General features: G+C 33.5%; 1 protein-coding gene across 1 annotated transcript; it reads right to left on the reverse strand.

Moving 5' to 3' along the window:
- Positions 1 to 516: 516 nt before the first annotated feature.
- l(2)34Fc (reeler domain-containing lethal (2) 34Fc) lies at positions 517 to 17,611 on the reverse strand. The gene is made up of 4 exons (XM_085955498.1): positions 17,571 to 17,611; positions 12,577 to 12,913; positions 2,603 to 2,703; positions 517 to 841 (listed from the first exon to the last, which is right to left on the reverse strand). The coding sequence occupies exons 2-4, from the start codon at positions 12,910 to 12,912 to the stop codon at positions 772 to 774; spliced, it is 507 nt and encodes a 168-aa protein (XP_085811624.1). The 5' UTR covers position 12,913; positions 17,571 to 17,611; the 3' UTR covers positions 517 to 771.
- Between the last annotated feature and the right edge of the window lie 1,874 nt (positions 17,612 to 19,485).

Raw genomic sequence — 19,485 nt, forward strand, 5'->3', positions numbered from 1 at the left:
TTTACAAAACATATTTGGACAAGGAGAAATATCCTGCATTTTACAAATATGCTTTAATGATGACTTCGCTATTTGGAAACACTTACACGCGTGAACAGCTTTTTAGTCGGATGAAGCATATCAAATCCCGAGTGAGAACACGAATTACTGATATGCATTTGGAAAACTGTTTGCGTGTAGGAACAACCTCACTCGATATCGATATTAACGCAATGCCACACAAAATCAAACCTCTCACTATATTTATTATATTATATAATTTTCTTTATTTTTTTTTTTTTTAAAGTCTAATCTAATAAATATGTTTGATTCTCTTTTTTGTTTTATTTAATTAATATATATGATTTGTATTACTTTTTTTGTTTTGTATAATAAAAAAAATCGGTTGTGTAGCCCGGTAGGAAATCTCATGTTTAGAATCTGGCCCGGCTGCTGAAAAGGTTGGCCACCCATGTATTAGGTACTAGTAGGAGGGTACATTTTTTTTTAAATAATAATTAATAAAACTTATCTTTTATTACAATATTTCTTTATTTGGTTTACAGTAGGTACAAAAATAATAATAATATTAAAATATGATAGGTATAAAATATTGCTCTTCTATGGCCAAATATATTACATTGATTTTTCTAATAATTGGAATGAATGTTTAATTTATTTGATTTCATGGTGTGGGTATATATAATATGTAATGCATTCAAACACTGTTTGAATTTGTCATAACTCATAATAATGAACTACCTAGGTATAATATAATATATTAAATTTTCTTTAGTGAATCTTCACAGTGTTGGAACGTTGACCGACCCAGAAGACTCCGCCATTGAGGGCGACGGTGGCGCTGAAACAATAGTTTTTAATAATTAATATACAATTTCTCATCGTATATAGTCAAAATCTTACACAACACATTAACACATAATTACAGTTCTGTTATTTATAGACAGTTGGTAATTAGCAAAAATAGGCATGCTATTGATACTTTCCTTAACCCGGATGCCGTCCCTTTTCATTTTTAGTTTCTAAATATTGTCCGCAAATTCGTTGGGTATTTGGGAATTTTTATAAAGCAATTAAATTCACTTACTTTTATGTATTATTCTTTTATTTTTGTACAATATACGTACTTACATCAAATTTATTAGATAAATATGTTATTATTTTGGAAAAATTATCGAGCGCTCCGGTTCGTAAAATTTTCCATTTTTAGCACTGGGCAGAACACATCAATTTTAATACTGGATTTAACACAGCATACTTTAAGATGGACCTATTGTCTTATTGTAGGTAGGTGGGTACTTGTGGTAAAGAATATATTTTGTGATAATAATAATTCAATAAATCATCGTAGAATATGGATATCACAGCAATGGAAAATTTAGATTGCGAAAATTACGTTTTAAATTACAAATACTATTACAAATTTTAGTGAAAATTAAGTTAAATGTTTGCTGCGCGTGTTGACAAATTACCATGCCGACAGAAATTTTATGAAATTAACCCATAGCTTACGGGCCGCACAAAATTGTGTTTTTGCTAATTACCGTTCAAATGCAAATTAACACGTTAATTACGAAATTAATTAAAAGGGCCAAAATTTTGTAATTAACGTGTTAATTTGCATTTGAAAAGTAATTAGCAAAAACACAATTTTGTGCGGCCCGTAAGCTATGGGTTAATACTAATATAATAAATAATGATGTTTAATACTAATGGACTCGTATGACGAAAAGAGATAGGACATCATAGTGCCATAAATATCTCTCCTACATTTTTTAAACGAACATTCTTAATTTTCGACCTGTGTAGAAGTTCTATAGTCTGTGTAGAACACAAACTTAACTAGTTGAATACAATTTTATGATCACATGTCATCACGTTACCGTGAATATTATATTCATTAGAGATATTATAAACTTATTTGCGGTAATGTTTGCAGTCTTGTACGATAGATAGGTAGGTACCTACCTACGTTCTACTAAGGATGGGAAAATTATTTACGGAATAAGTAGGCATCTAATTATCTAATATATAATTGGAAAAGTGTATTGTCTTCAAAGTTGAAGGCTATTCCCATCGCTAGGTAGGTAGAGCCCTGTATCATATTTTTAAGTTTCAATCTAGTCAATAAACTGCTTGTCATCACTGCGTTATAAATCCTTCTACAAAACGAACACAACCTAGGTCATGTAGGGTTTCATTGAAAAAATAGGGTAGTTTGATAAAATCTTGATAAGTACTGTTGGACCCCAGAGTTGAACATGTCATTATGGAAATATTTCGATAGTGCGAATTATTATTGCACTATTCCTTTCTCCAAGTGCCGCCCTTAAGCATTGCAGTGCCAGCTAACCCCGATATGACGTCACTGCGTCAGCATAAAAAAATGTGGTTGATATACATTATAACACACCGGATGTGATTACCAATTTTATTAAAAGGTCGGCATGTTGCCGCAAAAACGCAGTAAGTATCAGATATTCGGGTTCAGCCAAATTCCACCGCAAGTTACCGCACGCGGCAAGTTACCGCAAGTTGCCGCAGGCCAGCCATTAATTTTATTGATCTGTAAAATGAAGAAAGAAAGAAATACAATACTAACCGGAATTGGATTTCATCCTTGAGATCTTCAGGCGCTTTCCATTTGAGGGTGATGCTCTTTGGGTCTGGAATGCCTTCGTGCTTTTGGTGGGTAGCAGCATTCTGCAAGAAGATGAGATAGAATTATTAATTTATCGAATAACAATATTATTTATAAACCCAAAGATGAAGCAGGTATCTACCTATGTATACATTTATTTTGGTTTCTGCGTGTTAGCAAAACAAAACACAGTAAGGAATTATCCAAGGTAGGAACATTACCTAGGTACTCGTATTTACCTAGATATTATTATTGTGTTCCACGAGTTTCGGAGAGATTGCTATTTTTATATAAGAAATGAAAATAATATGATCACTTAGTATGATTTTTTTTCAAATTATATTTAAGAACATCGATTTAGATACACAGTAACATTTTTCATCAACGATACTCGTATATAATTTACGATATACCTATAATACGACTAATAATTTAGCTAATACCAATTTACGAGTTTATTACATAAACACACTAAGTATTATTAAGTAATAGTTTTTTTTTTGTTTATAATCCTATTGCATGAAAGATATTGTGTAGATGTATATATTCTATAATGTAGGTAGGTATTTAGATACAATCATGTTTTTCGTATTTTTTTGGTAAAGTCCTTACGAATTCGTTATAAAATATTGATAAAATTTATTTCATAGCATTATTATAAAATCGATACTTATACGATTTATAATAGATAATACATAAGAAGGATTCCGAAGGAGGTAAACGTGTGATATATTGTGAATAAAATCTAATAAACCTAGATAAGGCTACACGCATGTAATAATAGTAATTCAAGGTATTCAACACCGATTGCTAAAAAGAGCATGCAACCTTGTTTTGTCACAATATTATAATGCAAAATTATTTAATTGAATTTTTCCTGTATGTTTTTTGTGATTTTATTCAAGTTTAATAAAAATTATTTAAGTAGGTAAAATACCGAATGTAATTGTTTGGAAACAACATTTTTTTATTATGAAAAATAATATTAAATTTGAAGCGATGACGAATAGAGATATAAGTAGTTATATCGTATTGTTTTTGCATGTCGTCATGGCTTGATTGTGTTTTTAGTTCTGTCAGTTTAGTCCATGTTTAGTCGTTTAGTGGCTGTATGGGCAATTCGACTCATCTCCAAGTAGGCCAGCCTGGTCAAAGGTGCCATGGTCAGTCGTGAAATCAATGGCTCAATGATTTAAGTAAAAAAATATATCAATAAGTTAGAATCTTAAATGTATCTAACCGTAACAGAGGTGAAGGATAAAACATATTTATCGAAAAATCAGAAAATCTATTTTATTATTATTATTATTATGGCTATAGGTATTTAGTTAATAATTTATGATGGCAACTCCAAATGAACATAAAACATAGACATTGTTATTACTAAATACCTAAATCATAAATGATCTTAGATTTGGTAACAAAATAATTTATTAACAACAAAACGTTATGTCATCAATGTCATCAAACGGTTTTTTCGGTATTTGGTTTGTCAATATCGGCTATGAAATCGCAAAGTAAATATTATTATGTGATACCTATTGCAATAATTTGTGAAAAAAATCAATCAATATTTATCTAAAGTTTGTCGACACTTAAATTTTTTAGAAACTTATGATGTCATTAAAAATATTGAAAATAGCTCGTCCATATTGATTATCCCTATATGTCCATATGATTGTCGGTAAACTGTTGAACACATTTTCAACAGTATTGCCAACTGTGGTTGATAAAAACATATCAGACGGGGTACGAAAACAAGCTATTTGGCAGAAAAAACTTATTCTTAGCTTATCGAAAAAAGTGCAAAAAATGATCTCAGAAACTCATTTGAAAATTGACATAAATTAAATAAATAATATAATACCATAATATGATTACATTGATTAGTAATCTTTAGTTAATACCAGAGATTGGAATCCCCGATAATCGTCAATGCGACGCCACGTCATGCCTAAGCACACGTTTAATTATAATATCTGATGCCATTATATCACTATAACGACAAGAATGCTCCTACTATTTCATTGTGTTGTTTTATTTCTCAAATACCGACCTACCTTCATTAAATATCTGAATAAATAAACTTAACATCTAGCTTATTTTCATCACATTTAAAGCTGTTGAAGGTATACAAAAACGCTAATAAAAACGCCATAAGCTAGATGCCTACCGAAAAATGCTAGATCTGGCAAGAAAAACGGTTGGCAACGCTGATTCTCATATTACTTCTTGTTGTTCACTCACGCTCATGATACATTTAATACATACTTTCGTATATATTATGTAGTATTATTAAAATTAAAATGGCTTTTCGTGTATACTTTATTATGGTCTCAACTAGACGAAATACAAAATAAAGCGTGACTCCCTAATTGAGTACTTATACGGTATTCGATTACAGCACCTGTCCTGGACTAATACGTTATTTTTAATTTTAATGATAAAGTGATGCAAATGAACATTTGATTTTTTTTTAAATAGCATTTATTTTAAAATATGAAGTCTTCTTTCTCGTATATTACTCCCCACCCACTTGGACGTTTTAACGTTTAAATTGATTTAAGTATACATCTATAGCCGTTAAAATCTACACGCTCGTTGTTAATTTCATTCGCGTGTCTGTTAACTCCATAATTCCACTCTCGGGTAGCACAAAATCCGCGATCAATAAAATTATTCATCTTTCTGCCCTTAGAAAAATTTGCACGTTGTGTGAGCCAAGCAATGATAATATGTCATTGGAGCCAAGACAACCCTTAGGTGCCGCCCATTAAAAATGGATAAGGGTAGTTTTATAGTCCTTGATAGTAACTTGATTCCGGATTCTTAATTATTTGTTGACTTGATCACGTGAATGACAGAATTTAGAATTAATTGTTCTTCGAATTCGTTCAGTGAAGCATTATGGAATAAAGCGACATAAACCACCTGTTGTTCATGGGATGGTCCGTAATCGTAAATACATTTGTCGAAAAAGTCGCCCTGTCGTCACAATGGCGACTGACGGATCTGCGTCAGGTCAGGGATGCCGACCGATCAGGGACTTCGCCTTTCCCTCTACCCAGCCCAATGCAATTGGAGAAGGGAGAGTACGTCCGTTCAACTTTCTCGTCGCGGCGCATATTGGGACATAAATGTGGACAAAATATTATACGGTTGTTCGAAATAATGCATTTTATTCGTAAAGAACCATCCTAAAGTCATTATAAAAATATAAAGAGTATAAATCTATAATAAAATAATCAAGTAAATAACTAATATTAAGATATTCCATTTCCACCATCTAATAATGATAATTGTATTCGGAAAATTGTTGGTTCAGTATATTGAAAGACCTTAGCCGTCTTAGTGAGTCGAGAAAAATGAGGCTAACAATATTATTAATAATCAATAGTAATAATTTATTTTACGCTCACGCGTTTTATATAGGTACCTTTTTAATAATAAAATTGCTTTAGCGCATTGTGAATGACATGTCTCATTCACATTTAATGGGAGTGAACTTTACATATTCTAGCAATTCCTATTTCCCTGCAATCTTTGACTAAATTGAATAGTAATTACATAATGATAATATTATTATACCTTCAACTAAAATACCTGCTATTGCTAGTTGCTACTTGCTTGTACCTATTTATAATAGTTTCACATACAAATACTAAATATAATGTATAAAGTAGAAGAATGCGACATGACAAAATACGACACCCAGCGAAGCTATTCTATACACAAGGCAGCTATCGACGGTAGTTTATCATATTTATGAATTGAGGCGGTTAATTTGTTACAATAAGTTAACCGTCTAAACTGTAGAAAATGCTATGTTTTAACAGCCGCTCTCTTGACTGTGTTAACTTTTAGAGCGAATTATACAGTTTTGATAGTTAAGATATCGTTATCGACTTATTGTAACAATAAACCGCCTCAATACATAAATATGATAAAGTGATAATATTTATCATTTTACCCTCGATTGCCGCCTTGTGAATATAATAGACCCACGTCATGTCGAGTATTGTAAGAACCATTAGTTAAAATTTGTCGCAATTAAATATGATACCTATGGCATACTGGTCAGTGCACATGGGTGCGATTCCCGAGAGACGCAGGATCGTATCCTGCTGGTATATATTTCTCAGTAGTGTTTTCAAATTACGTATACCTTTGTAATAATTGTTATCAGACGCCTTTTATTGTGAGAATTTTACCCCGTCGCATCGTAACAGCTTATTTGTGAATTGTGTACAACTAATTATGTTTCATATAAATATTTTATGAGCAAAAAGTGAAAGGTAAGTAATGGATAGTAAGGACAAACAATTCTTTTTTATGACGATTTTCCGCTAATTCGTCGGGAATGTGATATTTTTCAAGGCACATACATCATAAATATGACGAGATTTAAAAATACTTTACCAAAGTAATAATTTACTGTGTGTACATTAATATTTTCGCTATTACATAGAGTAGTGACGTCGCTAGTCAAGGTACCACCCTAACGCAGACTTAAAAAACACCATCCCCTTTCATTTTCAGTTTAAAATTGTATGCACTTTTGTTGGGTACGTACCTATCGACCTATTTTGTTAGTCATCATCTACTGAGGATTAGAGAATTTACACGAAACATAGTCTCAAACAACAGTGATGTTTCAGCAGGTATGCGAACTGAAACCCTATTATGATTTTTTCTGTCACTTTTTCCCGTCACTGGATATTGCAATACAAAATTAGGACAATTTTAAACTAAGACGCTTTTAACGGACGACCGCATCGTCTGTATCATGAAAAACTGCAGCTGCTTTAAAACGTTGTAATGATCGTATTCGTCATTTGCCGCCGTTGAGCAACCTATGGCTTCCCTACTCCTACAGGACGTCACTGATATGAAGCATAATGTTACGAATCTCCACATGTTGGATATTATAATATTAATATTCTTTTTTGTACGATGTATGATTGTTAATCATTCACACAACCGATTGTGTATTTGATTTGGATCATAGGTACACACTTTGTAACCGAGACCCGAGATTTTAACCCACGACCAATGGCTTCAAATGCGGTGATTCTGCTACTACTCGGTATATTATTTATAATTCATAATGAAAAATGTAGAACGTCATTCCGCCGTTCCGGTTCATAAAATCCCCAAAATTATCGCTCCGTCTCGTGGAAAAAAATTCATCGTCTGAGCTAAATATGGCATATATAAACAAAAAATCTAACACACGTATTTCTATAAAATACTACTAAATTAGATAAATAGGTTAATATTTTCGTAAAATTATCGAGCGCTCCGGTTCGTAAAATTTTCAATTTCAAGCGCTGCATGTAGTTTATATTGACAGAATAAACTACCTACCGTATGTTTGGGTAACGTCATGCAATGAGTAATAATAATTTATATCTCACTGAACTGTTGAGCAATTGATTTCGTTTATAGCTTGCAAAAAGCAGAAAAAAACCTGTTTTGATGGAAGTTGTCACCTGTAGTCCAGTGTCCATTCAAGTATTTTTTTTACTAAACAAACGATGTGGGTACTTATTTACGAATGTTAATACCTGTTACACAGTCAATCACAAACTAGCAGGAGCCACTTATTTCCACATTTACACCGTCTACTAGGTACTTATAGCTTCTTGTCGCTTCAACCGATGAATACTGGACTTTTACAGGTATATTCTCCGTACCCAGACACTTCACACCTTGCGTCTAGCGATAAACACGTCCTACCTGCAGGTATAACCACGAGTGTTCACTTACGAGTTATTGTGACATGTCGCATCTACAAGTAGATATCTAATGTGCGTGGCTGAATGGTCATAATTATTATGATAATTTGTGTCTTTGCAGTCTTGTCTCTTGTCAGAATATTAAAGTAAACATTTGACACAGGTCTTACGTGTCGTAGACTGCCAAGAGGAGAGAGGTTAACATCTTCAGAAGACTATTCAATAGCCAAATCATCCATGTCACGATCCTCAGTCATGAGATCGCTAATAAGATGTAATATTTTATACCTAAAGGCATGGCCCCCACATCCTGAAGCGGGCCCCCAGGCTAGGATCTTTGAAGGGCCCCCTACCTATCGCTAACCTATCTACGCTACCTATCGACTTTTTTTTACTATTCGAGAGAATTTTTAATGTGTGTTTAAATCACTTATCTGGTCGATTCGCCACGCCGGGCCCTTCCTGAGCCTGGGCCCCCGGCTAGAGCCCTGTCAGCTCCATCTTTGTGGTGGCCATGCCTAAAGGACTCGAAACCCCTTTCCTCTTGTAGGTATACGCGCCTGCATAATTCAATTTATTCGTAACCGCTACAAGCTACGAAAGTATTGATATTTTTTGAGGATGCGTGATAATTGTTTATATTAAGTATATTGAATTGAATCCTAACTGCGATATCGTACCGTGTAATGGTAGTAGAATAGTATTGTCACAAAAATGTTAAATGTGTTATGTGCATTTAGCTTAGTAGTCTGTATGAGCCTATGAGGAATACTCGGTAAAGCTTTCATCGTATTATACAATGTAACCATACGTTTGTAGTTTGATGATATTGTATCTCGATAAACAAGAAGTATCTTTTCATAAAAGTAAATAGTTTTTACAGCATGAGCAGTAGGTCACTGAATGTTTTTAAATTGATTACCTATGATAAGCCTAATCTAAAAAGATTTAAATTGAGGGATGACGACTGTTGTCCATGTGACGGCAACACATCTCAAACTGTGTGGCATGTCATCAACGACTGCCCTATACTAGAAAGGGAGCGATGGACTCTCAGGACTCTATGTAGACAACATAATCACGAAATTGACCTCCAAAAGCCTCACGAAGCACTAAGCAATAGAACAACACAAGAACACTACACAAAATATTTAATCCTGGCCATAAAGAAAATTAAAGATATAAATGGAGGCACCTAATTAGCCCCACATCAATGCAACTAACCCACCCAACCACCTTGTACGAAAAAGCAAGGGTATGGTTATTATAAAAAAAAAAAAATAAGCCTACTCAAGCTGGTAAAGGGGACACGTCAAACATATTTCTAAACAGTGGAAAAAACTTAACATCTTCTGTCAAACAGATATTAAATCATCTTATATTGCCTAATAAATGATCGCATCGATTTATGGCATTGGACATTAACGCAACGCTTAAATTAAAACTCATTGCCAACTAGTCGGTTCGGAGGATTGTTGAACTCAAGATTTTAGGTCCTAAGTCCTATGATATTATAAAAATTAAAAATATTTGCAATAGGCGTGTTAACTTCAAGGGCAACTGCTTTTTATAAAATTTCCTGCGAATCCATAAAAAATAATCCCAATGGTATTATTTATGAGGACCGACAATAGTTCATTATTTATTTGCATGATGATATTAAAAAAATACGGCACACTAGGTACATGTTATTATTACTACTTATTACAGCTTATAGATCAGTGGTAGGGAACTTATGGCACACGTGCCACTATTGACACGCGAGATGATTTCGTACGGCACGCGAATGTTTTATTTGGACGAGAAAAAAATACATATAATAATAATAAATGACAGATCGCATTATACAAAAATACCAGGCAAATAATACTCTTCAAGAATAAGCATTAGGTTTAATGTAAATAAATAATTGCATAGGTCAGACCTTAGGCTTTACCCGCCACGTAATATTACACTAACGTCATCAGGCGGCGGGGAAGCCACACCGCGAACCTCTGATTTTGATAGATTTACAATTCTTGAGACCACTGTAGCGAGAGAATACTTCATCTGATCGAAGCAATTCTCGTGTCAATATGTGCTTAAATATCAAAACTCTAACAAAAATGGCTGTACCAAATAAGAAACAAAAACTTGGTGGAGCTAGTAGTAGTAATTCTGGCAGACAGTTTCAAAACTGATGGAACGAAATGTATGGCGTAATTGAAAAAAGTCATAAAGCTATAATATATCTGCTATGTTCTGTGAGTGGTATCTAGAATGTCATCATTTTTTAATAGAATTCCCAAGAAAAACGGCACGTCAAAATTTTGGCACGCGTACGTAAAAAGGTTCGCTAACCCTGTTATGGATTGTAGTTTAAATTTATCAGGACGACAGATCAACTTGAACTACCCGGAAATCAGAAATTATAATAGCCAGCAGGTATACCTATAATTTATTCGTAGTGATTTGATGAAAATGATTTAATGTTGACACATAATAATAATAATAATAATAATAATAATATTATTTTATATTATTGAGATTAATTATTGTATGACGTAATCAAAAACGGTGTCTTCCCTTTGTTTACTGACTTGTGGGTCGAAAAAGGTTGTCAAAATGTCACGCGAGGGCGTGGGGAGGGATGTCAGAAAAGGATTGATACTTTTTGACCGATACTTTGATACTTTCTTTCGATAACCATACTGATTTTGCGGTTTTTCTGAAATAAATCTCTCGCGGACAAGCATCTACTTGCTGTGAGTATCAATAATTTTTCTTTTGATATAACGTCAATATGTATGGGTAATCGGGTATTAAGTAGTAATGGTATCGTATTTATATAAAATCATAAATCATGAACACAAGTCAAAAATAATTATTTAAATCTACATAAATAATCTTATTTTAACACTAATTAATATATAACATGTGTACTATATCAGTGGCGAGAGGTGGAGGTGAGCTAATCTAACATAACCAAACCATAGTAATGACATGACAAATAAATAAGTATTACTGAAAAAGTGTGCACTATTTTTTTCGGATCGCCCGTAGCATACCTCAACTATTATGTTTTGGTTTAGGCAGGGCTTCATTGAATTTTAAATACTAACCAGCACCATCTGCAAATTGTATTCTTAGTTCAATGAAAACAAATAAGTATGACTGACAAAGTTTAGTGTGCACTATTTATGTTGAATCTTAACAGCCTAACTCCACCCCTCGCTACTGGTATATATAAGTATATATGTGTCGCTACATTTCAAAATCAGCCAAGTCCACCTTTAGGTATTTTTGACTTTTTTGTTAATTGCTGAAGATCTACTACTTTCTAACATTTCTGCATTATCGAAATGTGGAACTTATAAAATTTAAATATTCTATACTCGAAATAATATAAATTTTCACCCTTGTGACTGTGTACTTGAGAAAACAAAAAGCTGTTTTTCTCCTATTCATCTATTATGGACTTGGCTGATTTTCAAATCTAGCGACACATATTATTATGTTATAATATAACAGATATCATTAGCGCTGTTGTACATATAAGTATTTATGGTCAGTGACGATTCTAGTTACGTGGAGGCATGAGGTGCTCCCAGGCTTGGAGTTCTTTTACGCAAACGTTGGCATTGCGATAAACCACCATTTCCACACGTTGATTTTTTTTACATTACCGTCCTAATAACTTACAAAATACATGTCTTTTCAATATTCTAGCTCCTTTTGACGAAGCGACTGTCTCCGCTGTTTCATGTAAAACTACCATTGTCTAGATTCTAGAAGGTAGTCAACCTTTTTATACCTTCCGCCCACTTTTGTATTTCTGTTAGTAGTAAAATTTTCTAACCGCCCACCGGTTCCACAGTTAATGATGTTTTATAAAGTAAAATATGTAACTTTACTCTATAAAATTTATATGCGCGAGTTATTCTGGGACGAGGCTCTTTTGTTTGCGGTAGCACTATAGCGCCATTTAGTTTCAATACGTAACGTGAACTAAACTTTTATGCGAGGGCGATACAAATAGTATATTTTCTGAAATTTAAATTGTCAATAATGACATAATGAAAACGTTTTTAAAACCCCTACCGCCCACCATGAGAACTGGAACGCCCACTAGTGGGCGGTAGGAATCAGGTTGACTACCCCTGGACTTTAGATCCTAGAACTATGTAATCGTCTACGAAAATAGTTAATTTCACCCACCTTTTTGCCTGGACTGCAGCTAATGGTCTGGGCGATTTTATCATTGGCATCAATAATGAATTCACCGACTGGCGTCTCTCCATGACGCGCCTGCACTAAGAAACCCTTGATGGTGTCGGAGGCGGTCTTTCCGGTGATTGTCAGCGTGACCTCGTCCCCGGAACGGATGGCGTTGCGGCTGACGGCAATATTGTATGGAAACGTAGTTTCTTGAGGGTCAGTCTCATGCTGGGGAGTCATGTCCACGCATGCGTCAGTTGGTGCACCCGCGGAGTTACCCATCGTCTGGGAAACCAGCCCGACGAAAGCTACCACGAAGAAAAGTTTGAACGCCATCCTGAAAAAATATCACGTATTGATTTTATTACAATAATGCAGGATTCCCAACAATTTTATCCCCGGGACCCATAGGAAATGTTTGATTATTGTTCACATCTTAATAATTAAAAGATTAACACGTAATTTATAATTTCTTTTGTACTCAGATTTAGAGGCCCCTAAAAATAAAATAAAATCCATAAATTGCTTCCATCAAAACATCTTATCTATCAACTAAAAATAATAATGTACTTACCCTTTTTTCTAAAATCACATACTGTATCCTTGTAACTAAAAATTTGTCAGTGGATGACACATAATAATACTATATTGTATTAGTGGTATAATATTATGTATCTGAATGAGTTGTAGTATCCTTTGATGTTAGTTGCAAGGATTTTGTTATGATTTGGGTAATATTTTTAACTACACCCACGATGGCCGCACGGCCTAATAAGAATCGTCCTATAGTGCCATGGGTCTCAGGTTCGAATCCTGGATTTGGCAAATACACACATTGTTTTTCAATGGACCTAATAGATTGAGCAAGTGGCTGACATCCATTTCTAGTGAAAACAAAATCTGTGAATGCAAACCTCTACTCTGTGGAGGCCCATATGATCCTATTAGAATCGGACATGGTCAGAATGAAATATTTTTAACTCAATTTGTAAGAAATACGCATCTTTTAAGATCTCTGTATAATTTAATTATTGTTTGACTGGTTAGAAGTGTTTCGTGGCACTTTTTTTAAATCTTCTGACGAATCGAAAAAAAAATATGAAAACAGTTTAGGTTTTCATCATTGTAAAACATACCTAAATGTCGTAATAATTAATTATTCATGTATTATTTAAATTTATTTTATTAAAAATTATAATTAATAAACAAACTAGTTTTATGTATGTGTCGAATTTTGTAAGACTGGATTTCAGTTGATGAAAAATGGTCAAGCCATGTGATGGATTAAAAATATAAAGTAAAAACTAAATCAAGCATTATGTAGGTACGATATAATACGAAACCAGTTTTTTCATTAATACCAAGTAAAGTGAATGTCCCACTTACATATATTATTAGTAATAATTATTACGAACTAAAATTAATGTTTTGTAATACAGGTGGGTAATAGATTTTTTTGCATTTGTATTTTTATTAATAAAAAATAAGTGCAATGCTCAGAGTGTGCAATGAAACAATTTTTGCACATTGCGTTAATTAGAAATTATAAAAATAACATATATTTATTAAGTTACATAGTGAGTATTTAGTTGATATTTTTTTTTATATTTCCTGGGATATAAAAAAATAGCAATGATGTAACTTATGTACTATTAAGTACTTATATTATTATGAACAAATAACAAGCGGTCGTCTTGGAGAAGCCGGCGAAGATAATATTGTTTATGGTCGAGTTAGATTAAGTTTATTTAGCAAAATTTAAATTAAACGTATATTATGTAACACGTTTTCTATTCTATAAATAACGAGGTAGCACAGTGTGGCATTGTAAGGTGCATACTGGGGATAACGTGTACGGACAAAAACGAATTAATTGTATAAGGGGGCAAGAAACGGTGTGCGATGTAATATAGTTAGCTAAACCCTGAATATAAACGGGTAGGACACAACCCGAAGAAGAGACGTTCGCTGGCAGGTGGAAAGTAATTAAGTTTTGCGGAAGTTGGTACATGGCAACAGAATTCGAAGTACCAGCTCGGAAAGGCCTTCATTCAGCAGTGGATTAATCCTGGCCGGTCATAACTAAGAAATAATGAGGTCTGCGATGCCATGATATATTGAAGAATAAGCCGTTTATTTGTTTTAGATATTATTGTTAGTACGGATTAAATTAAGATTTCGAAATTAAAAAAAACCATACGTCACGACCGCCATTTTGATTCTTTTGCATTTAAAATTTTCTCGAATTTATTTTCAGGTTTATGGTAAGTATGTTAAATTTGAGTTTACTACGAAATGTAGACTTTAACCGACAAGCAGAAATAATATAATTAATCTTAATTTTATATATATTAGAGAGATTTTTATGATGGTATAATATTATAGGTAGGTATATAATATTATATCCCTACCTATATTATACATTGTACCTATACTCGTACATTTATTAGTTTGTCATAACAAGTACTCGAGGTCTTTATACCATACGAAGGAAAATATTGACTAGGTTGTCAAGGTGGGTAACAACAATAAAATGGTAACCTAGGAAATAGACAGGCATCCATCGGACTGGAGAATATTATTGCATCGAATATGGTAAAGTTTTGTAGGCATAGGAAATTAACGATGCCTCTAAAAGGCTAGTGCCATCGTGACCTTTTGCTATTGTAAGTATTTAGAATGAAAATGAAAGTCGTAGTTACATAAGTAATATATTTTTTTTTACTTCAATATCCTTGGGCATAAACTGGGCGGAAGATTTTGAATTATAAACATTTAGTTGCAACAATTTTATTTTATTTTATTAAATAATAAAAAAAACGTGTCACGTTTACAGGGATCCTTTCTATTGATATTTCCGATGAATGATAGTTAATTTGTCATTTATTAATTTTTAATAAACCGTTTCTTTTATTCAACGAATAATTCACAAGATTTTGAGAATGTAGCATTCCATATGTTGAACATACATAACTTCAAACACCTCAGATATATTATACCCACTAGAAAAAAATATATTTGAATAATATGATATCACATCGAGTATCGTATTTTTTTCAAATATGATTTTTTCTAGTGGGTATAATAGGTATAACTTGAAAACACCTCAGATATATTATATCTGAGGTGTTTTCAAGTTATGTACATCTGTTCAATTTATTAATTTAGTGTTATTAATATTATTGGGCAATATACGGGCCCGTCAAGTATTTCTGTGGGGCCCGTTACTATTTTCTATATTTTAACGCATTTAAAAATAAAATTTGAATATACATGAATTGCACCGTCGAGAAGAAATCTGCAATATTTTACAACATTCTTAATCGCTCTTTTATGTTGACATTCCTTTTTCATGATAATAATTAATAATGTACTTAATTATGTCTAAAATAGTATTTTACTTGCGACCCGCCGTTATTTTATATTCCTAATGTGGCCCTTCATCCAAAAACTTTTCCCAGACTTCAGATAAACTCCAAATAAATAATTTTTTGACAAGAAATTTATAATTCTGTTTTTTAATATCATGTGTATTTAAAGACTGATTAATACAGTCAATAAATTTCCATTGTATGAAGCCTTTGCTTGGAAGCTATATGCTATATTTTGCGTTCAATTAATATGTTTTTTATTAGGTACTTACCTCTTAATAACGCAAAAAAAGTAAAATAAAGAATTAATCCAGTTGTTATAGGTTATTTTAATTCAATAGCTAATTTAAAAGTTACGAGGATAATTATTATTTATTGTACCTATTTGCCACTTCACAAATCTATACGTTGGTAATCGTCGAGTTAGTCGTGATGCAATGATTTAAAATTTTGAAATAGTAGAATAAAAAATAAATGTCCAACTGCAGTATAATAATATACGTAATCATATTATTAAATGCAATGTATAGTTAATGCAATTCTGAATTCAATTAGCGTGCATTTCAATTTCGTTCTAATAGCGAGAGTCAATACAATGGAAATCAATCTCACGATGATAATCATCATGATTATAAAATCGTCTGTACAACATATAGGTACTTAATACAATGATGATGATGGATTATTTTTATATAAGTATTATATTCGTAATCTGAAGTTCAAGTCCAATAGATAGTTATGAGTGTTATGTTATGACACTTATGACCAGTGCACGAAATGAAAAAGAATACGAACCGGAGCACTTGATGATTTACGTAAAATATTGACATTTGTATATAAATGTGTGTTAGATTTTTTGTTATAAACCTATTTAATCAAAAAGCTGAAAAAACAGGATTTACGACACGTTATAAATATATATTTTTTTACCACGAGCCCGACAAGTTTCATATATTTTTCAAATATATATAAAATAAGCAAATAAATAATTAATTAACTAAAACGTATTATTTGATTTTTCCACCATACCGAGCGATAATATTGGGAATTTCATGAACCGGAGATGGATTCCGGTGCGCTCCGTCCATTTCAAGCCCTGGTTATCACAGAGGATACTAAATTTTTTATTATAAAACTAGCCGAATGAAGGAGAACTAAGTAAGGTAAAAAATTAAAAAAACAAAACATTCCCGTGACTAGAAATAGTGAAAAAAACTATTAAACGGAATAATATTATTTATATTGAAGTACAGAACGATAACACACCAGCGTCCAAAACGTTTGATAACGAGATTATCTATTTATTTCATATTAATCGTTTTATAAAATACAATAATCCTTTAATCTATTATTATATTTGTTTTACAGAACAATACAATTGATTTGGTTAAAACGTCAGAAGTGACACAGATATAATAGTATTGTTACAATTTATTAGTAGATTTTGTAAAGCACTAAACTTTGTAAAAACTTTGCGTTCAATGTTTTAAAATTCACGAAAATTCAATCGTTGTGTATTATTAAATATATTGAATAGGTACCAAGCTTTAATTTTTATTCTAACACATGGCTATTATATAATATTATAATTATCACCGTTCATAAAATGTTTTTACAACTCACTTGTTTGGTTGATCTTTCCCAATCGAAGTCAAAGAAGACAGTGTACCGAAAGTTTAAATCGCGAGTCTTTTTTATGCATCCCACCACATTTAGTTAAAATCAAGTTATAAAAGTACAAACTGGGGGGGTATGGGTACGTCTTTGCGATATTATTAATATTTTACCATTACTAAAATGTTTGCTCAGTTTCATAATTAATATAATGCAAATTAGTAAATAAAATTTGAAATATTTCATCCAAAAATATTGAAGGACTCTTTTAATTGTGTATACAATCAAAAACTCGTAAAATCGCTATGATGAAAGATTTAATTAAAAAAAAAAAAAAAAGTTCTTCGTTGACTAGGTACATGGCGTCAGTCCAGAATTATTGATAGTAAAGGTAACACCATTACTCTTAGGTTGTAAGGATCTCTTTGAAATTTAATTTTAGCTCGATCGCCCAATACAAAGTCGTCTTGAATGAGACGGTCATAAATCAAAACCATCGGCAATGTAGTAACTTGCTTCCGCGCGCACACGGCCGGGACGCTGGTGTCACGCGGCTAGCCGAAACGAACGAAAAAGCAGCAGCTGCACGTGCGCCCGATGCCCGATGCACATTTTGCTAGGTACCTATTATTTCTGCGGCCCATGCCGAGTGAAATTTGTTACATGCGATAAGAGGATGATTTTTTTCTACCGAAAATGTCGCACCGACGCTATGTGCAGGGTACATTAAGTTACATGTGTTTTGTGAATGACATCGATAATTTCTACGTGTGGTTCTGTGAGAGGGCCCTAGAACATTTGGTACTGGCTTGGGGGAGAAACGCTTTAGTGGGATTACCCGTTTTTAGAGACCCTCGGAGACTAGGTACATTCATTTCCCATGCGAACAGTCGGTCTACTTTGGGTAAAACAGCTGCCTGATGGCAGGTAGATAACAGGTATGGTAACTACCTAATTGTCATAAAGCTTCTCCTGGATTTAAGCATTGCTTGGTTTAGTGACAGGCGTAGGTTACAGGCGCCCCGTTTCGATCCGGCAGGTTTCGTAAGCCTAATCTCAGTGTATCGAAGTGTCTCGAGTGCGCAGATTTGTGGCATACTGGCGAAGGTAGGAAACATGGAAGGATGAAGTTCTCGATCGTAACGTCGAACGGATTTTTTTAGAAACACTGAGTTCCATTGGGGTATTGTACCGACCGCTTCGTTGTAACAACGTCTTTTTTGCGCTCTCAGCATTTTTAAAGAATACGTATTATCATTTGTTGGTATTAACAGTCAGTCAACAATGCCAACTAATGACAAATATGTTCAGTGTGAGGATGTGTCGGTTCCTGAGAGAACATTGCTTTTGGTGGAATTATTAATGAAAAAAGTGGAACAGCTGGAAGAAAAAATTAATAATTATTCGTGTTTGTGTCAGTGCGTACGTCTTCCCCCGCTACCGCCTGCCACTCCGCAGTTAAAACCGAAGCCACTAATTGCACCGACGCTAATCGGCGTAATCGACGTTAATGCAGCTGTTAATGAGCCCAAACCACTGACAGCTCAAAAACACTCAAAGACCCGTGCAACAACTATAATAACAAGATCACAAAAAATTGCCGGAGATTTGAAGGACACAACTCGTGCAAAGGAGACTTCAGCGGGAAAGCGAGATGTCACTCCCAAGGCCTCGACGTCTCAGAAATCTGATGGGACACCGGTATCAGCAAATGATGTGTCTCTTGGAAACTCCACTACCGGTGAAGAATGGTCAACGGTAGTGAAGAGGAAGAGGGCAGCCATTGCGATTCGTGGTAGCTTTGGTGGGGCGGTGAGGGGGGCGGAGGTGGTTAAAAATTACCACTTCTACCCCTTTCATCGCGACACCACAGTTGCGAACTTGAACGACTATATTAAAAAAATTACTAATTGTACTGCTGATT

The sequence above is a fragment of the Rhyacophila brunnea genome, unplaced genomic scaffold (assembly GCF_057557595.1).
Source record: "Rhyacophila brunnea isolate RB1 unplaced genomic scaffold, BYU_Rbru_1.0 scaffold_5, whole genome shotgun sequence".
NCBI lineage: Eukaryota > Metazoa > Arthropoda > Insecta > Trichoptera > Rhyacophilidae > Rhyacophila > Rhyacophila brunnea.